We start from the raw sequence: 15517 nt of genomic DNA on the forward strand, positions 1-15517 counted from the left end.
TGCTGTCGTCACCCTTCGGTTCCTGGTCCGAGTCGTCCTCGTAGCCCGCCCCGTCACTGCCCCGCTCCAGCACATAATCGGGCAGTGTGTGCAGTTTTTCCAGCGGTCATATAGTCGAATCGAACACACCCATCGAGCTGGAGATTAGCTGATCCTTCCGGCAACAGTCGAGAAACTCTTCGATCGTGATCACACCGTCCTGATTGGTATCCATCTTCTGCCGCGCGTTGGAACGTTCGGTAAAGTGTGTAAGAATCGCAAACCCTTCGGATAAGCTTTCCCACCGATTGCTTACCTGGAAAATGGTGTCCACCTTGCTTTTGATGTTAACCTCATCGGTACCACCATCGTCCCGGGCACCCATCAGCTCGTAGATGGCCGTCACGATGTCCGTCATTTCTTCGCGCGTTATCTTCCCGTCGTGGTTAATGTCGTACAGCGAGAACGTCCAGCATAGTTTCTCCTCTAGCGTGCCCCGCGACAGTATCGACAGTCCCTGGACGAAGTTCTAATCAGCAGATTTAGTGGTTTTAGTGCATATGGCAGCGATAAAGAGCGGTGTGACCGGGACTTACCTCGAAGCTAAGAATGCCTGTATGCTCCTTGTCTAAAGTGTTGAACACGTAATGTGCATATAAACCTGTATTGGCTGAAAAGGGGAAGGTAGAATACGAAGTCTATTTATTCCCATTTTTATTGGAGTGTACATTTTTAAGAGATTTATTTCGATAGTGTGGCAATTAGGTCCGTGCATGTTGTGTCTAACAGTCAGCTACATTCGTCAATAGGCTGTCAGTACAGTAGGTTTCGAGTTCATATGCATTCTGTGGTGGATAGTGGGTGTGGTTGATGTGACATATCTGATATTCTTCAGGATCTTTTATCAATTTCTAATCATTTACCGATCAAGTGGAACTAGAACGTCCGTAATTCTGACGCATCGCATATTCTTCCCATTTTTTATAACTTTTGTAAGCTATCAAATTATTATTAACTAAAATATTTGCTAATTGATTGAAAATTTGATTCATAGTCAAGAAAATGTGAGCAATTCCACATATATCACAACAACATCTTCTAGTTCAACTTAAACAGACTCCTGAAATGGTGCCAACGACATCACTTGGAACCAGAGTTACTCAAATGATAGAATTGGAGCTTATTCCTAATTATTTTACTGCAGAATTTGTTGATGTAGATATGAAATGCTGGGTCTTGTTCAAATTAAACTTGAATCTCTACCTAGACCTATTGATCGGCCGTGTCAAAATGATTTGTCAATTTCATCTCGATTTTACCACTTGCTACATTATCCAGTCCAACTTGAAACGAAACCAGAAATAGCTCCAACTTCCATCAAACAGATCTGTTTGATCTAGAACTAGCTGTAAATATTCTGTAAAAATTCCTTTTGGTTGTATATTTTTCATCGCTGTTTTGCGTAAAAACCCCTTCCAACCATCCATCAGCGGAAATTTTATGCTACACGGTAGTTATATCACAATCTTTTGAATTTATCTTTTGATCAATAGCCGATACGGATAGCGAGGGTTTGATATGACTAAGTACTTTATCCGATATGTGCATTCCAATGGTAATGCTTTAATGCATCCAACTCAGGCAGCGTAAAATCAATTACACGCTTCTACAATAAGTGTAGTCTCGTGCATTGCGTTTGTGCGCATTGAACGACTTTATTGTGAGAGAAGCTATAGCTTTACACTATTCGCACAAATTTGCTTCACGATGCAATCATCCTCGCCTCCTTCCCATTCCGGTTTATTTACTATTTACATTTTTCTTCCGCAAAAGTGTAGCGAACTTTTCGCACTCCAACCACACGAACAGGACGACCCACGGCAGCAACGGATTGGCCCGGATCCAACGTTCGTTTATTATTTACTTGCACAAACTGCAATTTGGATGCTGCAGTTCCGCAATTTGCCATTTGCGCTCACGGGCCAGTGCCATCGCTTTGTGTTGGCGGTGACACTGTTAAGCTAAAGGATATCCGAACTCATTTCCTTTTGCAGCTGGGTGGAAGAAAAAAATCGTCGCTCAATGCTGGAGTACTGCTGGGACTCGCAGTCTTAGCGCTTCCCACAGCGGCGCATTCTTTATACCCATTTGCTTTTCCGAATCTCGTTTTGCTAAGTTTTTTCGTCCACAGACAGTGTGTGTGTGTGTGTGTGTGTGGGTATTTGTGATGTAGAAGTAATTTTGCTACGCTTCGGTTTTTTGTTGTTGTTGATGTGACGCGGACAGGGACGCGGAAGTATGAAGAAGGAAACATCAAATCGTTACACCCTGCGTTCCCGCCGCCCCATTTGCCGTCGTGGCTTTGAAGTTTAAATTGATATTTCATGTAGCGTCGGGCATGGCAAGGGGCATTCACGTTCAAGGACCTGCCACGGGACCTCATCAATCACGGAGGACTTTTAAAGGCAGGCATGAACTATCGGACACGAGGATCACAGCTTGCAGCGCGTGATGGCTACTCGATCGATAATCATTTATGCTGCTGCAGTGGTATTTTGTTTCCCGGAGCGTCATTTAGTAGTCTCATACATTTCTTAAACCTTCTCTGAGAGATGTGTACAAAGTAGAAGCAAAAAATCCTGATAGTCCCCGTTACCTACTATCAATCCCTTGGGGCACTCTCGAGCAGCAAATGCAAACAAATTTGTTAAGCGACTTTTCGCGACAACTTGATACAACTCGTTCAAATGCAGTACGAAATTGTTGTTTTCGGCTGTGAGTCGTTTATTTGCTTGCCCTGCTCTCGCCCAAACTAAACCACAGTTGCCGATACCATGAGAGTGGCCGGTAACCGAAAGAAGCGCAACTTTCACCGAAAGTACGTATATCTGTCACTTCTGCAACTGCTTGTCTGCCCTTGTTCCTGCACGCTCTGACAAATGTGCCGTTCATGTTTTCTTAACTGACTTGCCGTTCGATCCCGGTAACCGGTCCGAAGTAAAATCGGGCTGGGGCCATTTTGCACCCGAAATGGTAAAATAACGAGCACCAAACAACAGTCTCGTGCTCGTGCAACGACACACCCCATAATATGGTGTTTGTACCAAGCGTGATGGGGCCACCCGGGGCCCCCCATTGCTGACGCGCTTCACTTTGTGGAGCAGTACCGTGCCTTGCCGAAGTTTTCTTTTCGGGTGTGTACTTGAAATGCTGTTGATTTTCATGTAAATTGACTATTTCGTTGCGAATCACTCGCCAACGACACACAGCCGGCGTGTTTCCCCCTTGGCTGGCGGGCCCAAGTGCGGCCGTTACAAGCTTTGCAGAAGAAGGTCGCTGATGATGATGACGCTGATGATGATGATGATGATGATTGTAATATAATACAGAAACACAGTGGTTGCCATACATTAGCATACAGCAACAGACGTTGTTTACTGGGGAATTCGTTCTGTTGTAGATTAATTTAAATTTTAAATGTGGCTCTTTCATTTATCTCTTTGCCGATATTGTTACACTCATACATGCCAACAGAGGGCGCTGCTTTTTCATCAGTTATATTTTTTATCTTTCTTTTGATTAAAATTAACGCTTTTGTGTGGACCGTCTTACTTAGCGATTCTACTATATTGCTAATATATGTATTTAAACAATAATGGTAATAGCTGTTCGACGGGTAAGTTGTTCATAAAATGTTGACGGGTAAGGTGGTAAAATGTTCATAAACATTTCACGAACAAACTCATGGTTTACATGGTTACAAACACGGTTTACTAGATCGTTTTGACAAGGGTCGAGTGGGATCCCTCTGGGATTATCTTTTTTCCGATCAAATTTGATGAATTAGATGCTCCAAGACAGAAAAGTCATACATGACTCCAATGCGGTACGCTTCTCCCGATTATGTCCCGGGCATATCTTCAAGTTGTGCCGATAGAATTCAAATAAGCAAAAAATTTTAAGATATTTGAACACTGCGTTTAATTTAACAGCACACAATCGTGGTAAGGCAATGTCGTGTTATAAAACAAATTTCGCTCTTGATATACTAATATGCGTGGTTAAAAATACTATATATCGTCGTATCTGATGTAATAATACAAATAGATTGAAATTCCTTGTTTATAATTTAGAATTATTTGTTATTTATTTAAATTCCTAGCTGTTAATTCCTAGCTGGTGTGATGGAAAAGATGCAAATGGATGTGTGTATTATCTGTTACCGACTGTTTTCTAACCCGAAAATTTCCCGCCCCAAGTTGTATTCCGTGCAGGGTGGACGTGTGCAGCACTAATACGGGGGCGTGCCATGACCTCTTGACTCGATGACTTTGTGGGGCTTCACTGCACATGGCCCCGCGGCATAGACTCATTTGTTTCGCTCTCAAGAAGGTTGTTTTACCCTCCGTTTTGGCGAGCGGCGGCAATACGTTACCGGATTTCGCTGACACTGGTGAACACTGCTTTTACATTAGTACACGAGTTGAGGTGCTTTTCAAAACAAAAAGTCATATTTTCTTTTCATTTTATAGGAAGTGAATTGTGCTTTGTTTTCCATGTACTACAATACATAAAAGCACATTCACAAAATGTTGCGCTACGCTCTCATTCAATCGTGATAAGTGTCTTCGAATGTTGTTTTTTTTTGTTTCTGGCAACTGGTACTGAGCAGGAAACTCGAACGAAAGAGAAGGAGCACATAGAAAAAAATAATTTCATGCATAATGCAACCAATACAGGAACGAAATTGATTTTTTCGCTACCATCATTACCGTGGCGCATCTTCTTGCACAATGGGTACATGAAATAATGCACAAGCATCAAATTAATTACCACACAAAGCAGAGATGGACAGCACACCAAACGACGGCAAACGGACCACAATTTTTGACTGCCTTTTTCTTGCGAACGCTGCTCCGTGTGCATGGCGTTTGAGTGCGTTTCAAATGTATGGCTTAATTATTGAGATACTTCTTGCCATTGTGCGATCACAAATTAGGGATCGTGCATAATTTTAGTGCGGAAGAATTGGTTTCCAAATTGCTTATTTATGGGGGTACTTTGTGAAGATATTGGTTTCCTGTGATTGCGTTGCCAATGGTTGTTATTAATGATTTGAGTATGGTAATGAATCATTAATCGCGACGTGACTATTATTGTGAAGTGAGAAATATTGCCAATAAGTGAAACGAATTTTTTATCTTTCACGTACACCAATTATGTTCAAATGTTGACCAATTTTCTTTTGAACTCAAAGAATTCCTACTAAATAATTTAAAGCACAGATCTTAATATTTAATTGAACTTCACAAACATCAGATGCTATCAAACGCCGCGAGAAAGTACTGATTAGATGTAAGCAAAAGGAATCCCATTTTACGGAACGTAAGATCAGTTTTGCCACCCATGAATCATATCAAACCCAACGATCACTGCGTAAAAATGGATTCTAATTTACTTCCATTAATGTTCTTTCTGTGTTTTTGGTGCACTAATTATAGAATCACGAGGAAGCATTCTACCGTAAGCCACTCCATTGCCGAATATTCACCCAAACCTGCCTATATATCAGGCAGAGAATGAAAAACTTGTTTTAATTTCTAAGTTAACAATAACACAACTATTGCCCAGATGGAAAGCAAACACTAAGAAGGGTAAGAAGAAGTAGCCTGTCCTAAGAAGAAATGAAATACTGTCCGTGTACAGGGAAAATAAAACAAAACAACTTCCCACACTTTTCGACGATCTGTCGGCAGACGTTGGTTGATTGGAAATTCTTCGAAACATTTCCTTCGCCTTTCTCACGCTTCACATATTCCACCGCTGGTTACCAACTCTCCAACCAGCATCTAATCGACTTGTGTCTGGCTCGGGTGTCAATTATACGTCAGCAAAGTTATTTTGTTCGTTATAAAACGACATCTTTCGTCCAACTCCCGAGGGATGCAAGTGGATGTGAGGTTTGCATTTTTGCCGACCGATTCCGGTAGCTCACAGCCGTACTGGGGCTTTTCGTTCGTACAGCATTATACTGGGGAACCTATTATGTCCCAAACCATGCATTGTGTCAAATAAGTGTCAAGCTGGAACCGTTCGCACAAACTGTCTCTACGGTGACTGAGCAGCCAGGCAACATTTAGTTTATGTTGCACCGAACTTCATCAAACATTGCAAAACAGTTGTGAGCGATCGCTGGCGGAGATTGGACATGGTATTTAGTCCGGTGCTTAAGATGGCTTACCTCCTTGTGGGAAGAACTGCGAGTAGATGAACTTGAACGTTTCCTCCCGTATGATGCCGGCCGGACATTCTGCCTTGAAGCCACGGTAGATCCGCTTGATTTCTGCCTCGGTAAAACGGGTCGCCTCGCACAGGGCTGCTATCGATTCCGGTCGGTACTTCGGCGGGGACACGATCTCCTCCAGCTCACAGTCTAGATATGTAGGCGTAAAAAACATGGAACCACATTAATACAATCCGGTGCGGGGGATGCTAACTCAGAAAGCTTGGAATGAACACCTTTAATACACATTCAGCTGTCACAAACATTCTGATTCTCGTCCACTTTTTGTGGTGTTTTCGAACGCCTTTTTCCCACCCTAGCTTATCGCCGTGTCCTCGGTAATTCCATTACTAAAACTTTGCAAAATAAACTGTTCATCAAACTTGATTTACAAATAATGAAGCACTTGGTTGAAGCGCGACGAGTTGAGCGTTGATTTTATTTTCCAAGTGCATTTCGCTTGTTAAAGTTACCATCGGCCGCAGTGCTGATAATGTCAGCCCGATGTGTCCTTCGGGGAGAACTCTAGCAGCCGACAGACGGGATGCTGTTGTTGTCTCACTTTTTTTTTGTTTACAAATTGAAAATAAGGCCACACTGGCTGACCACCCCCGTAGGGTTTTGAATTACAAAATTCCAAAGAAGAATTGCTGGTGATTGGGTCGTGACCGAACCGAGAGAATACACCTCCTACGTAGCACCGATGGCGGTGAATGGACAGACAGACAAGTCAACAGCGAAGCGCAGAGTGTATTACACCGCTTGCCATGCCAGTGACACTAAGTTTCTAGCACGGGGGATACTTGCTTGTTTATTCTTGCATCTACTGTAAGTACATCCATGACCGATGAGCATAAAGTTATGACCTGCAAACAGTACCGGTGGTTTTGATGGTTTTGACGCAGCTGCGAGTTGGAAATCTAAATTACATAATGTATTTACTTGATTTCTTTCGTAAGCTTCTAATCACTTTTTGATCCCGTAAAGAAGTCGGGGAGTTTTGGGAGTTACAGCTCCATCTCTAAGTTTGCCCTTGTGGATTGCTGCTCGTAGAATGGAGTAATGCAAAAAAAAACAAGAGAGCTTTGTAAATAAAAATATAGAAATAATAGTACAATAACATTAAACTTTAATATTATTCCTATATTTCTTTAACTTCACAAACATCCACCTCAAATCATCTATCCCTGAAACGTTTGTAGAATGTACTCACGCATTAGCACCGTCTCCAATGGGACGGAACGGGTCTACGCAATGTGTTCTAGCATCTTTCCATGACCCTGCTGCACGGACAGGGATACAATGCACATCCCCAACCAACCCCAAGGCTCGTTCAGGCCTGAAGCGAACCGAAAGATGCTTATCTCCTATGATAAATGTTTTCGTAGCAACGGAACGACACAGACGCTTGCAGTCTGCGTTGCTACTACTACTACAACTACAGTGCACCGTGTCGTGTCGGAGAATGTCGTGCGGACATTTGCCCGCCTCCATGTCCCCCCCCCTCCCTCTTCCTACATTCTCGCTAGCGATGTTCTTTCTTTTGTACTAATTTTTCACCCACGATGACATTGCCGGAATGCGCACCGTTGGCCGTTCACTGTATGCAAAAGCCCAGCTCACGTGCGGATAGCGTCTTGTAGGAGAGAAGAAAAAAAAGGTTCAACCACACGGAAAGAAATGGTCGGCGTTGAGCATAATCACGACAAACAAGGTTTCGGCCCACGGACCGCATGCTACTCCCACCGTTAGCTACTTTTTCATCCTTTCCCCTTGCCATGCCTTCATTGTCTACCGAGCCCATCGTGTCGAACCGCGTTCTAAATGGTTGTTGCTAATGTTTTTAATGGTGTCCCGTTCCGTTTCGTGTGCCACGTATCCTTCCACAGGCACCATGTTACAGAACACCGTCGGAAGCTAGGGAACGGAAAGAAAAGCTTTAGCAAACATCTACATCAGTAACAACAATTGTTTGGCCCGTTCGCGAGGAAACCGGTAACCGGCCGAGAAAAACAAAAAAGATGCGACCCATTCCATTCGGAACAGGAAGTCGGTCGACGGGCAACAGCAAGCGAATGCAGATCGGAAGCCTCTGCTGCCTGCCTCGGTGGTACTAACCGCTGGCCGCTACAAAAGGAATAAATTTAATTCCTCCTGAAGTATGGCTCTTGACACGAGGTCACGAGGTGCACCGGTTGTCCGCCGCTTTTTGGCCTATATCGTAGATGAAAGAGTCGCTCGTGCTGCTGTCGGTTTCGCGTTACCCGCGGCCGCCAAAATTTGATACCATCAGCAGCAACCGAATGTGGCAGTGGTGGGATTTAAGTTTCCTTTGCGTACAACCTGCTTTACGGGCCCGAGTTTTGTGAGAAATCTTAACGATGGAAAGCCTACCGCAGCATCGCCAGCGTACACGAATCGGAAAAACCGAACCCAAGTAAAGTGTCACAATAATTCTAATCAGCGTAATTAGAGCGGCTCTTTCGGTGTCAGTTTGACGCTTGTTTTGCCGCGGTCTGGAAGCGCTTTCTGCTTTAAACGTATCTTCATACTTGATGAGACGGGGATTTTTTTGTTGTTGCATTACGGTAATGAGAAAAATCGAAACTGACCAGCCTAAAAAGCGGCTTCATTTAATGAACAAAAATGATCAAAATTGATCTCAGGATTATGATAAAATAAATTATACCGTTGAAAAAAATGTATAAAAAGTACAACATTGTAACATGTAAAAAATATGTCAAACACAACGAAAGCCCTCGGACTGTAAGCCGTACTTCTGCCGTAATGCTCCACCGGTATGCTTTTTCCCTGTGCGCTTGTATATTATTTTGTTCAGGTCCTTTTTCTATTTGCTTTTCTCCTTTGCCGTGTGTTTGTAAGACCACGAAGAGGGAAAAGCAAATACGCGCTGCGATGGTCACAAACGAGGGCAGTGTTTGATGAAATTAAATTTCGGACCCGGCATCACCCGGCTGGCCATCCAATTTGTGGATTCCCGGTAAATGGAGGGTGAGTTTGGCTGTCGACCGGCAACCACTATTAGCCCTTGAGTTCTTGCCCGGTAACGAGGGTTTACCCACCTCAACAGCAAGCAGCTTATTCAAAAAGCCCGAATGAAAGTGCGGGTTTCTCCATCCGCTCTCGTTACTTGTGCCAGACGTTCGATTCGGGGCCTATTTGGTTCTCAAAATGTGCTTCACTTTGTGGGACGGGATATGCAATACATTAAACAATTTGGCAGTAAAAAAAAACCCCGTCTTATCTTTTATTCCGGTGGCACCATATGTTGGAGATCTTCCTTTTACACGTTATTGCTTCTGTGACACTCAACAGCGCAGCGCGCAGCAGCTTCCAACAATCCAGCGGCTTTTTTAACGTTCCAAGTAGAACGCATTACGAGTTTTGCTTTTAATTAGTCTAATCATGTTACGCGCTGGATCCCTTCGATGTTGCTAATGCTGGTGCTAGTGCAAAACAGCATGGTAGAACGTACGATTCCCCCAAAAAGGTGTCTTCAGGAACGATGTAATGGCGGTATGTAAAAGGTAATGGTGCTTGCCAACGTCAAAGTTTTATTGCAATCTTCAAACGGGGACTGAAATCACTCGCTGGCAGTAAATAATTTATCCGTTTCAGTCTCCAATCCGAATGTCGCCCTTTTTGTTCACGTTCGAGAAGAGGAGTTTGGAACGGATTTGCAGTTAATTGCAGGTAAACATGCCACAACCAACATGGGTGGGCTTTTCGAGCGAAAACTTTGCCATTACAAGTTCTTCAATTATTTCCCACAAAAAAAGGGATCACAAAATTGAATAATGAAACTTAAGCAATAATTCGAGCAATAATCCCACAACTTGAGAGGGAAATATGTTATTGTAGCTCCCCTGGCAGGAATGCTTCATAAAAGAGTGGTTATGCGAAATTACCTTGAAAGATGACCTGAAAAGTGCGGACCAATGCAGTGAGTACGAACGTTTCACCCCATGCCTTAGAAGAAAGCGTTAGAATCGTTAGAAAAAGTAACTTAGTTTGCCTTGCTTTTCGGTTCTCTCTCTCTCTCTCTCCCTTGTATCTAACAATCTGCAGCACGTAAAGCACCAGGCGTCTCCATTTGTTGCGAGCACATATGTAGCACAAATTTGCAACGTTGCCCTGTTTGCAAGTGTGCGTGTCCACCAAAGCGAGAACATGTGTCTTCTACAAGACGAGCAGGTTCTGCATCTCAATTCGGCATCCCTTTTTAGTTATTTGCATTTCCAGCACCATCCAGTGGGAGGCGTCCCGTCCCATTGGGTGAAGTGAAATGGGTCGTTTTTTGTTACCGGTTGGCCAAACGCCCGTCAATGTCCAGAGGCAGGCGAAGGTGAAATCTAATTTTACCATCCCATCGCATTAAACTCATGTGACATTTCCCGATGGAGATGATCGGTCTACCGTCCGGTCCGTTCCGGTAGTGTTCAGTGTTCGTCTGTAGGATGAGTTGCCGGAAGCTCCGGAAACAGTGCGCAGCATCGGGACGATAGGTACCGTGTTGGCGATGAATTATTGCCCAAGGATCATCGGCATTTACTTTACTGCTTCACTAAATAAATGTTATTTCTCACAACCAGACCGGCAAATGGTGGGCAATATTTTCGTAACGCTAATTGAAGTGATTGTGCTTCGAAACCCCTGCTAAATGATGCTGCTAAAGATGCGATCTACCGTTTCGATAAGGACTTGTACAGTGAGCTTTGCTGTATGATGCGAAAGGCAGAGTTTAGCGTGTATTCTATTAATTTATCCGTAAGCACACCATTGAAAAGTACACAATAGCCAGCAAAAAAATTAAATCAATGTTCACACACCTTCTCGAGCGACCTTTACGGTTGCGGAACGGGAGCCAGAATCAACGCTAAGGAAACTCCGCTAAACCTCCATCATCATCATCGTGAAAAGCTGTTCAATCAAAAGGCTGTAAAACAAGCCCCATTCACCACTCTCCCATCACTATCTGGTGGTGTGTCGATATTTACACGGGTCTGTACTTTCATACGAATAACACAAACTAACCAACCACCATTGTAGTTTTTTTCGGAAGGGAAGACAGCAAGGCAGTACACACCTACACACACAAACACACGTTTAAATAATAAATTAACACCCCATTCATCCAGCTCGGGGGCAAAAGTTGCTTCTGTTCGCTTTGAAATTTGCAAAACCATTTCAGAACCGTCAGTCCCACGTGAGAACGGTCCACAACCAAGTGATGGAACGCTCCCCGGGAAAGGATTATCAACTTAAGTCGCTTTTAATCCAGCTGTCGATACTATCAATAAATGGCACTGTGTATGTGGTAGTGTGTGTTTATTATTGTGTCGTCTTGTACAACAAGGGCACGTTGAAAAGCATGTAATGTGGTCTGTTGCTACCAGCTTTCCTATCTTCCAATCAGAACACACGCAATAGTACACTTACAGGTACATGGATATTGCGAAAAGTGTACCATCCATCTTGGGGATCGTCCATTTACTACGTAACGCTTACCGGAAATTGATGCTTAACGAATATTGTTTATAAAATATATAAGTAAAGCGTGGTGATTTATAAATGACGATATTTGGTACAATTTTTTGTCAGTCTAAAAATTAATGGTGAAAACATTTTTCTTTAGCCACTTCATATTTTTTTTTGGAAATTGTTTGGTAAGGGACTTATCAGATCAAAAGATGACATACTTTTTCTCTTCTTCTAGTTACGTCATCACTTGGTACAGCAAAAGGACATTTTAAAAACATAAAAAAAAGAATATTATGGTCGTTTTTGCAACGATCGCGAAGTCAAAGTAGTCAATGATTATCTCCTTCGTGGAGATTGTAAAGCCATCTCGACTCATCTTGGGAACTAGAAGCGAAAACAAACCGGCTGAAGGATTCGTATATGATACAATTAAAAGAAATCCATGATCAAACCATTTCCAAAGTCCAAGAGCAGCATATTGTATACAACGTAACGCATAGTTTGTAACACTACAACTAACTCCCTCCGTACCCCTACTAGTGTTACGTAATAAATGGATGACGCCTCGGTTTCGTTGCACTGCTGGTTTGTTCTTCTAACCCTCGCCACACATTGAATATTTATAAAAAAATACCCTGCTCCATCGCTATCCAGCATTAGTCTTTAAAAAAAAAAACGTTTGCATTATGAACTTCGGATCATCATACGCGATTTTTTATCCCCACACACCAACAACCCGACCGGACAGCAGCGAGAAGTTGCTTATGAAAATATACATTTCACTTCATTTTATTGACGGCCGTTCCCCGTTTTACTGCCGGTCGGCCACCCGGCACCGATTCCGGTCCTGGTAAAAGTCGATCGGTGAAAATAAATGTTTAACCCCGCAGCTTTTTCTCAACACCACCGCGGCCGTGTAGCGTGTTAGTGAGTTTACCAAACTCAGTGAGCATCCCGGGCACACCAGGTCTGCATGTTTGTTTTGTTTCCCACTGAACCCCCAACCTGCACACCGAAAAAAAAACCACCAAAGTTCACGTGCAAAAACCTCACAGTACCTTGTTTTTTTTTTTGCCTAACCTCGTCGAAATCAACATCATCACATTGGGCCCACTCTCAAAAAAATAACCCCTCCCCCCTCACGGTCATGACCATCCCATCAAACGGTCGCTGTAATCTTGTACAAACAAGCGATGCCAACAATTTTGCTCCAAACTGGGAGGAAATGCACGCAGTGCGCACTCGGTTTTACGTGGGCCAGTGTCGGTCGCCGGTCTCTGGAACACTTTCTGGTTCTGGTCGCGTAATGGTGGAAACCTTCGTACGGACAGCACGGGAGCTAAATTGAGAATAATAATAAAAACACACACACACACACATACCCATCACAACCTTTACCTTGGCAAGGACGCACTATACACGTGCAAACTCATCGTTCGACACGGCCCATCGGGGCGTTAAAACCCACCTAACCTTCTCTTCGCTTCGTTTGCAAAAGTGTGCGCTTAGTGGGTTTGTCCGGGGAGGTCAGCAACGGGACAATGCAGGACACGCCGTTGTTCCGATGGGTGGTGGAATGTGTGTATTTTTTTTTTATTGCCGGCTTTTTTGTTTCCTTCTTTTTCCGGACCACATTTCATGCAACGCAGGACACGAGCGAAGTGAGTATGGCTCACGTACTTCCATTTTATGGCCACCATGTGGGGGTGTGTCTGCGTGTATGTGTGCCGCGGCTTGTTTGTCCGCTGCTGGCTGGCCACGCGTGGTTTGGCAACGTTGGCCGAAAGTGGGAGCTCGGCTCATCTTTCACTCCCGGGCTTTCTTTCCATTCATGCATTCATTCATTCGCTACCGAAAACGACATTTGGTGGCGTTTTATTCGATTTTGGTGTTATCAAACGAATTATTTCTCCATTTGGCCCGTACCACTATGTGTGCGTGTGTTCGAGTTCTTTGGTTGTGTGTTTTTGTTTTTCTTACGTGATTACGCGGCGGTTATTTTTACCAGTACGATTATTTTCGATTAATTTAGTGCAATGTTTTCTTCCCGAGAAAAAAAAACCTCCTACATATTGTTCATTCTCGCATCACAATAAATTGGTTTAATGTTTCGATTGATCGCTGGAAAAGTGAGCCAACACCCCCCCATCGCTCGCGTTGTCTGTCCAAAAATTTATTTGGTTTTTATCCTCTGTGCTCTGTTTTTCAATATCCGAAAACAATAATCGTCATCACGTACCATCGATGGTCGTAAATTGTAAATTATATCGACTTCTCGCTGGCATTACGCTCAAAAAGGATGGTTTCGAACGAAAAACAAAAAAAAAGAAAGCTTCAGTTAATATGGCAACAGTTTTTACTGTCTGCAATACATCACAGGCCCCATCCTAACAGAAGCCCCCGGGCCAGAAAAATGCCAGACCTATGGGCAGTTGCAGTATTGGGATAATAAAATTGCCCAGCCGGACGGAAAAGCAGTTTCCGGGGGCAGTTAAAAAATAACGTATGGTTTTGATGGTGATGCGACGCTAGTTCAGGTACCACGGTATCATGTGTGTGTGTGTGTGGATTTTAAGGATCATCACAAGCTTTCAAATGTATCATTGTCCCTGAACGTCACGAGATTAAACCCAGATGGATTATAGGCTGTTTTTTTTCATAGGACTGAAGTGAGATCCTATAACTCATGGTGAACGATAGAGAAACGATGACAAATACTATCGATTAGTCACAGACGCTCATATTGATGTCGCGGGAAACCAACTTTGAACGGCTGAATTTATTTTTTGAACCAAGAATTATAGTCCGTGGTTTCAGTTGGATAAAAATGGAAGCATCCTTGAGAAGAGAATTTAATATAGAAAATATTAAAAAGTTGAAGTTACTCTAATGAAGATAGGCTCATTATTTACGTACTCTCCAAATCGCAACAGATAGTTCATAAATTAGTTGATGATATCGTCAATAGCAAGTGTCTTGAATAATAGTGAATCATTTTATACAATTTGTTAACAAAACTTTCATAGAAAAATGTTTGAATGTTAAAATTACTAATTTGAAAACATGAATGTTTAAGGATTCTACGTCTTCAAAAGGTAAGAACATCCTTGACATTAATGTCTTAAAGGTTTGTAACAATTTTCTTCTTCAAAGCTCTAACTTGTGCAATTTTTTGTAATTTGATGGGAAAAATTAAATGCCAAATAATTGTACCTATTATATATTTCCACATTTCCACAACACACTGTGTGGTTGATGAAGGTTATTCTTCAATTTTAGAAAATAAGTCCTGCATCTTCACTTTAAATTTCACGTCGGATTATGATCGACTACCAGAGGTTCAAGTGACTGCAGAGTCTTTTTACGTAAACTGCCGACGGTTTTGGAGGAAAACATCTTTCGCTCAATTCAGAGCAAGGTTATAAAGTTCGAGTACGTTGTACTTGTTGATGAATGGCTATTCTTCGCCCGGCTTAGTATCAGGGTTCGATGAAATCAAGCACAGTGTTGCTAAATAGTATAACTAAAAAAAGAGTCGTACTAAAATTGTTTACAAACTAAATTATTCACTACTTTCGAGGCAACAATACTGTGATGGATATGGAAGTTATTAACAGTTCTTTGTATACCCTTGTACATCTTTCTTTAAAAATCCTTTCAAAATGACATACAATCAAACGAATACAGCAATTGAGTAATAATAACACACACACACATTATTATTATTATGTTCACTCGAAAATTAAGACTACA

At 42.6% G+C, this 15517-nt stretch overlaps 1 protein-coding gene across 1 annotated transcript in view; it reads right to left on the reverse strand.

Moving 5' to 3' along the window:
- Positions 1–106: 106 nt before the first annotated feature.
- LOC128719508 (Kv channel-interacting protein 4-like) overlaps positions 107–15517 on the reverse strand; it is a 45946-nt gene continuing 30535 nt past the window's right edge. Inside the window, exons 3-6 of the mRNA XM_053813134.1 lie at positions 6221–6412; positions 576–649; positions 296–508; positions 107–217 (exon numbers count right to left, since the gene is read on the reverse strand). Coding sequence (XP_053669109.1) covers positions 107–217; positions 296–508; positions 576–649; positions 6221–6412 — 590 coding nt within the window. The remainder of the gene's footprint in view (positions 218–295; positions 509–575; positions 650–6220; positions 6413–15517) is intronic.

Source organism: Anopheles marshallii, chromosome 2, assembly GCF_943734725.1.
Source record: "Anopheles marshallii chromosome 2, idAnoMarsDA_429_01, whole genome shotgun sequence".
NCBI classification, from domain to species: domain Eukaryota; kingdom Metazoa; phylum Arthropoda; class Insecta; order Diptera; family Culicidae; genus Anopheles; species Anopheles marshallii.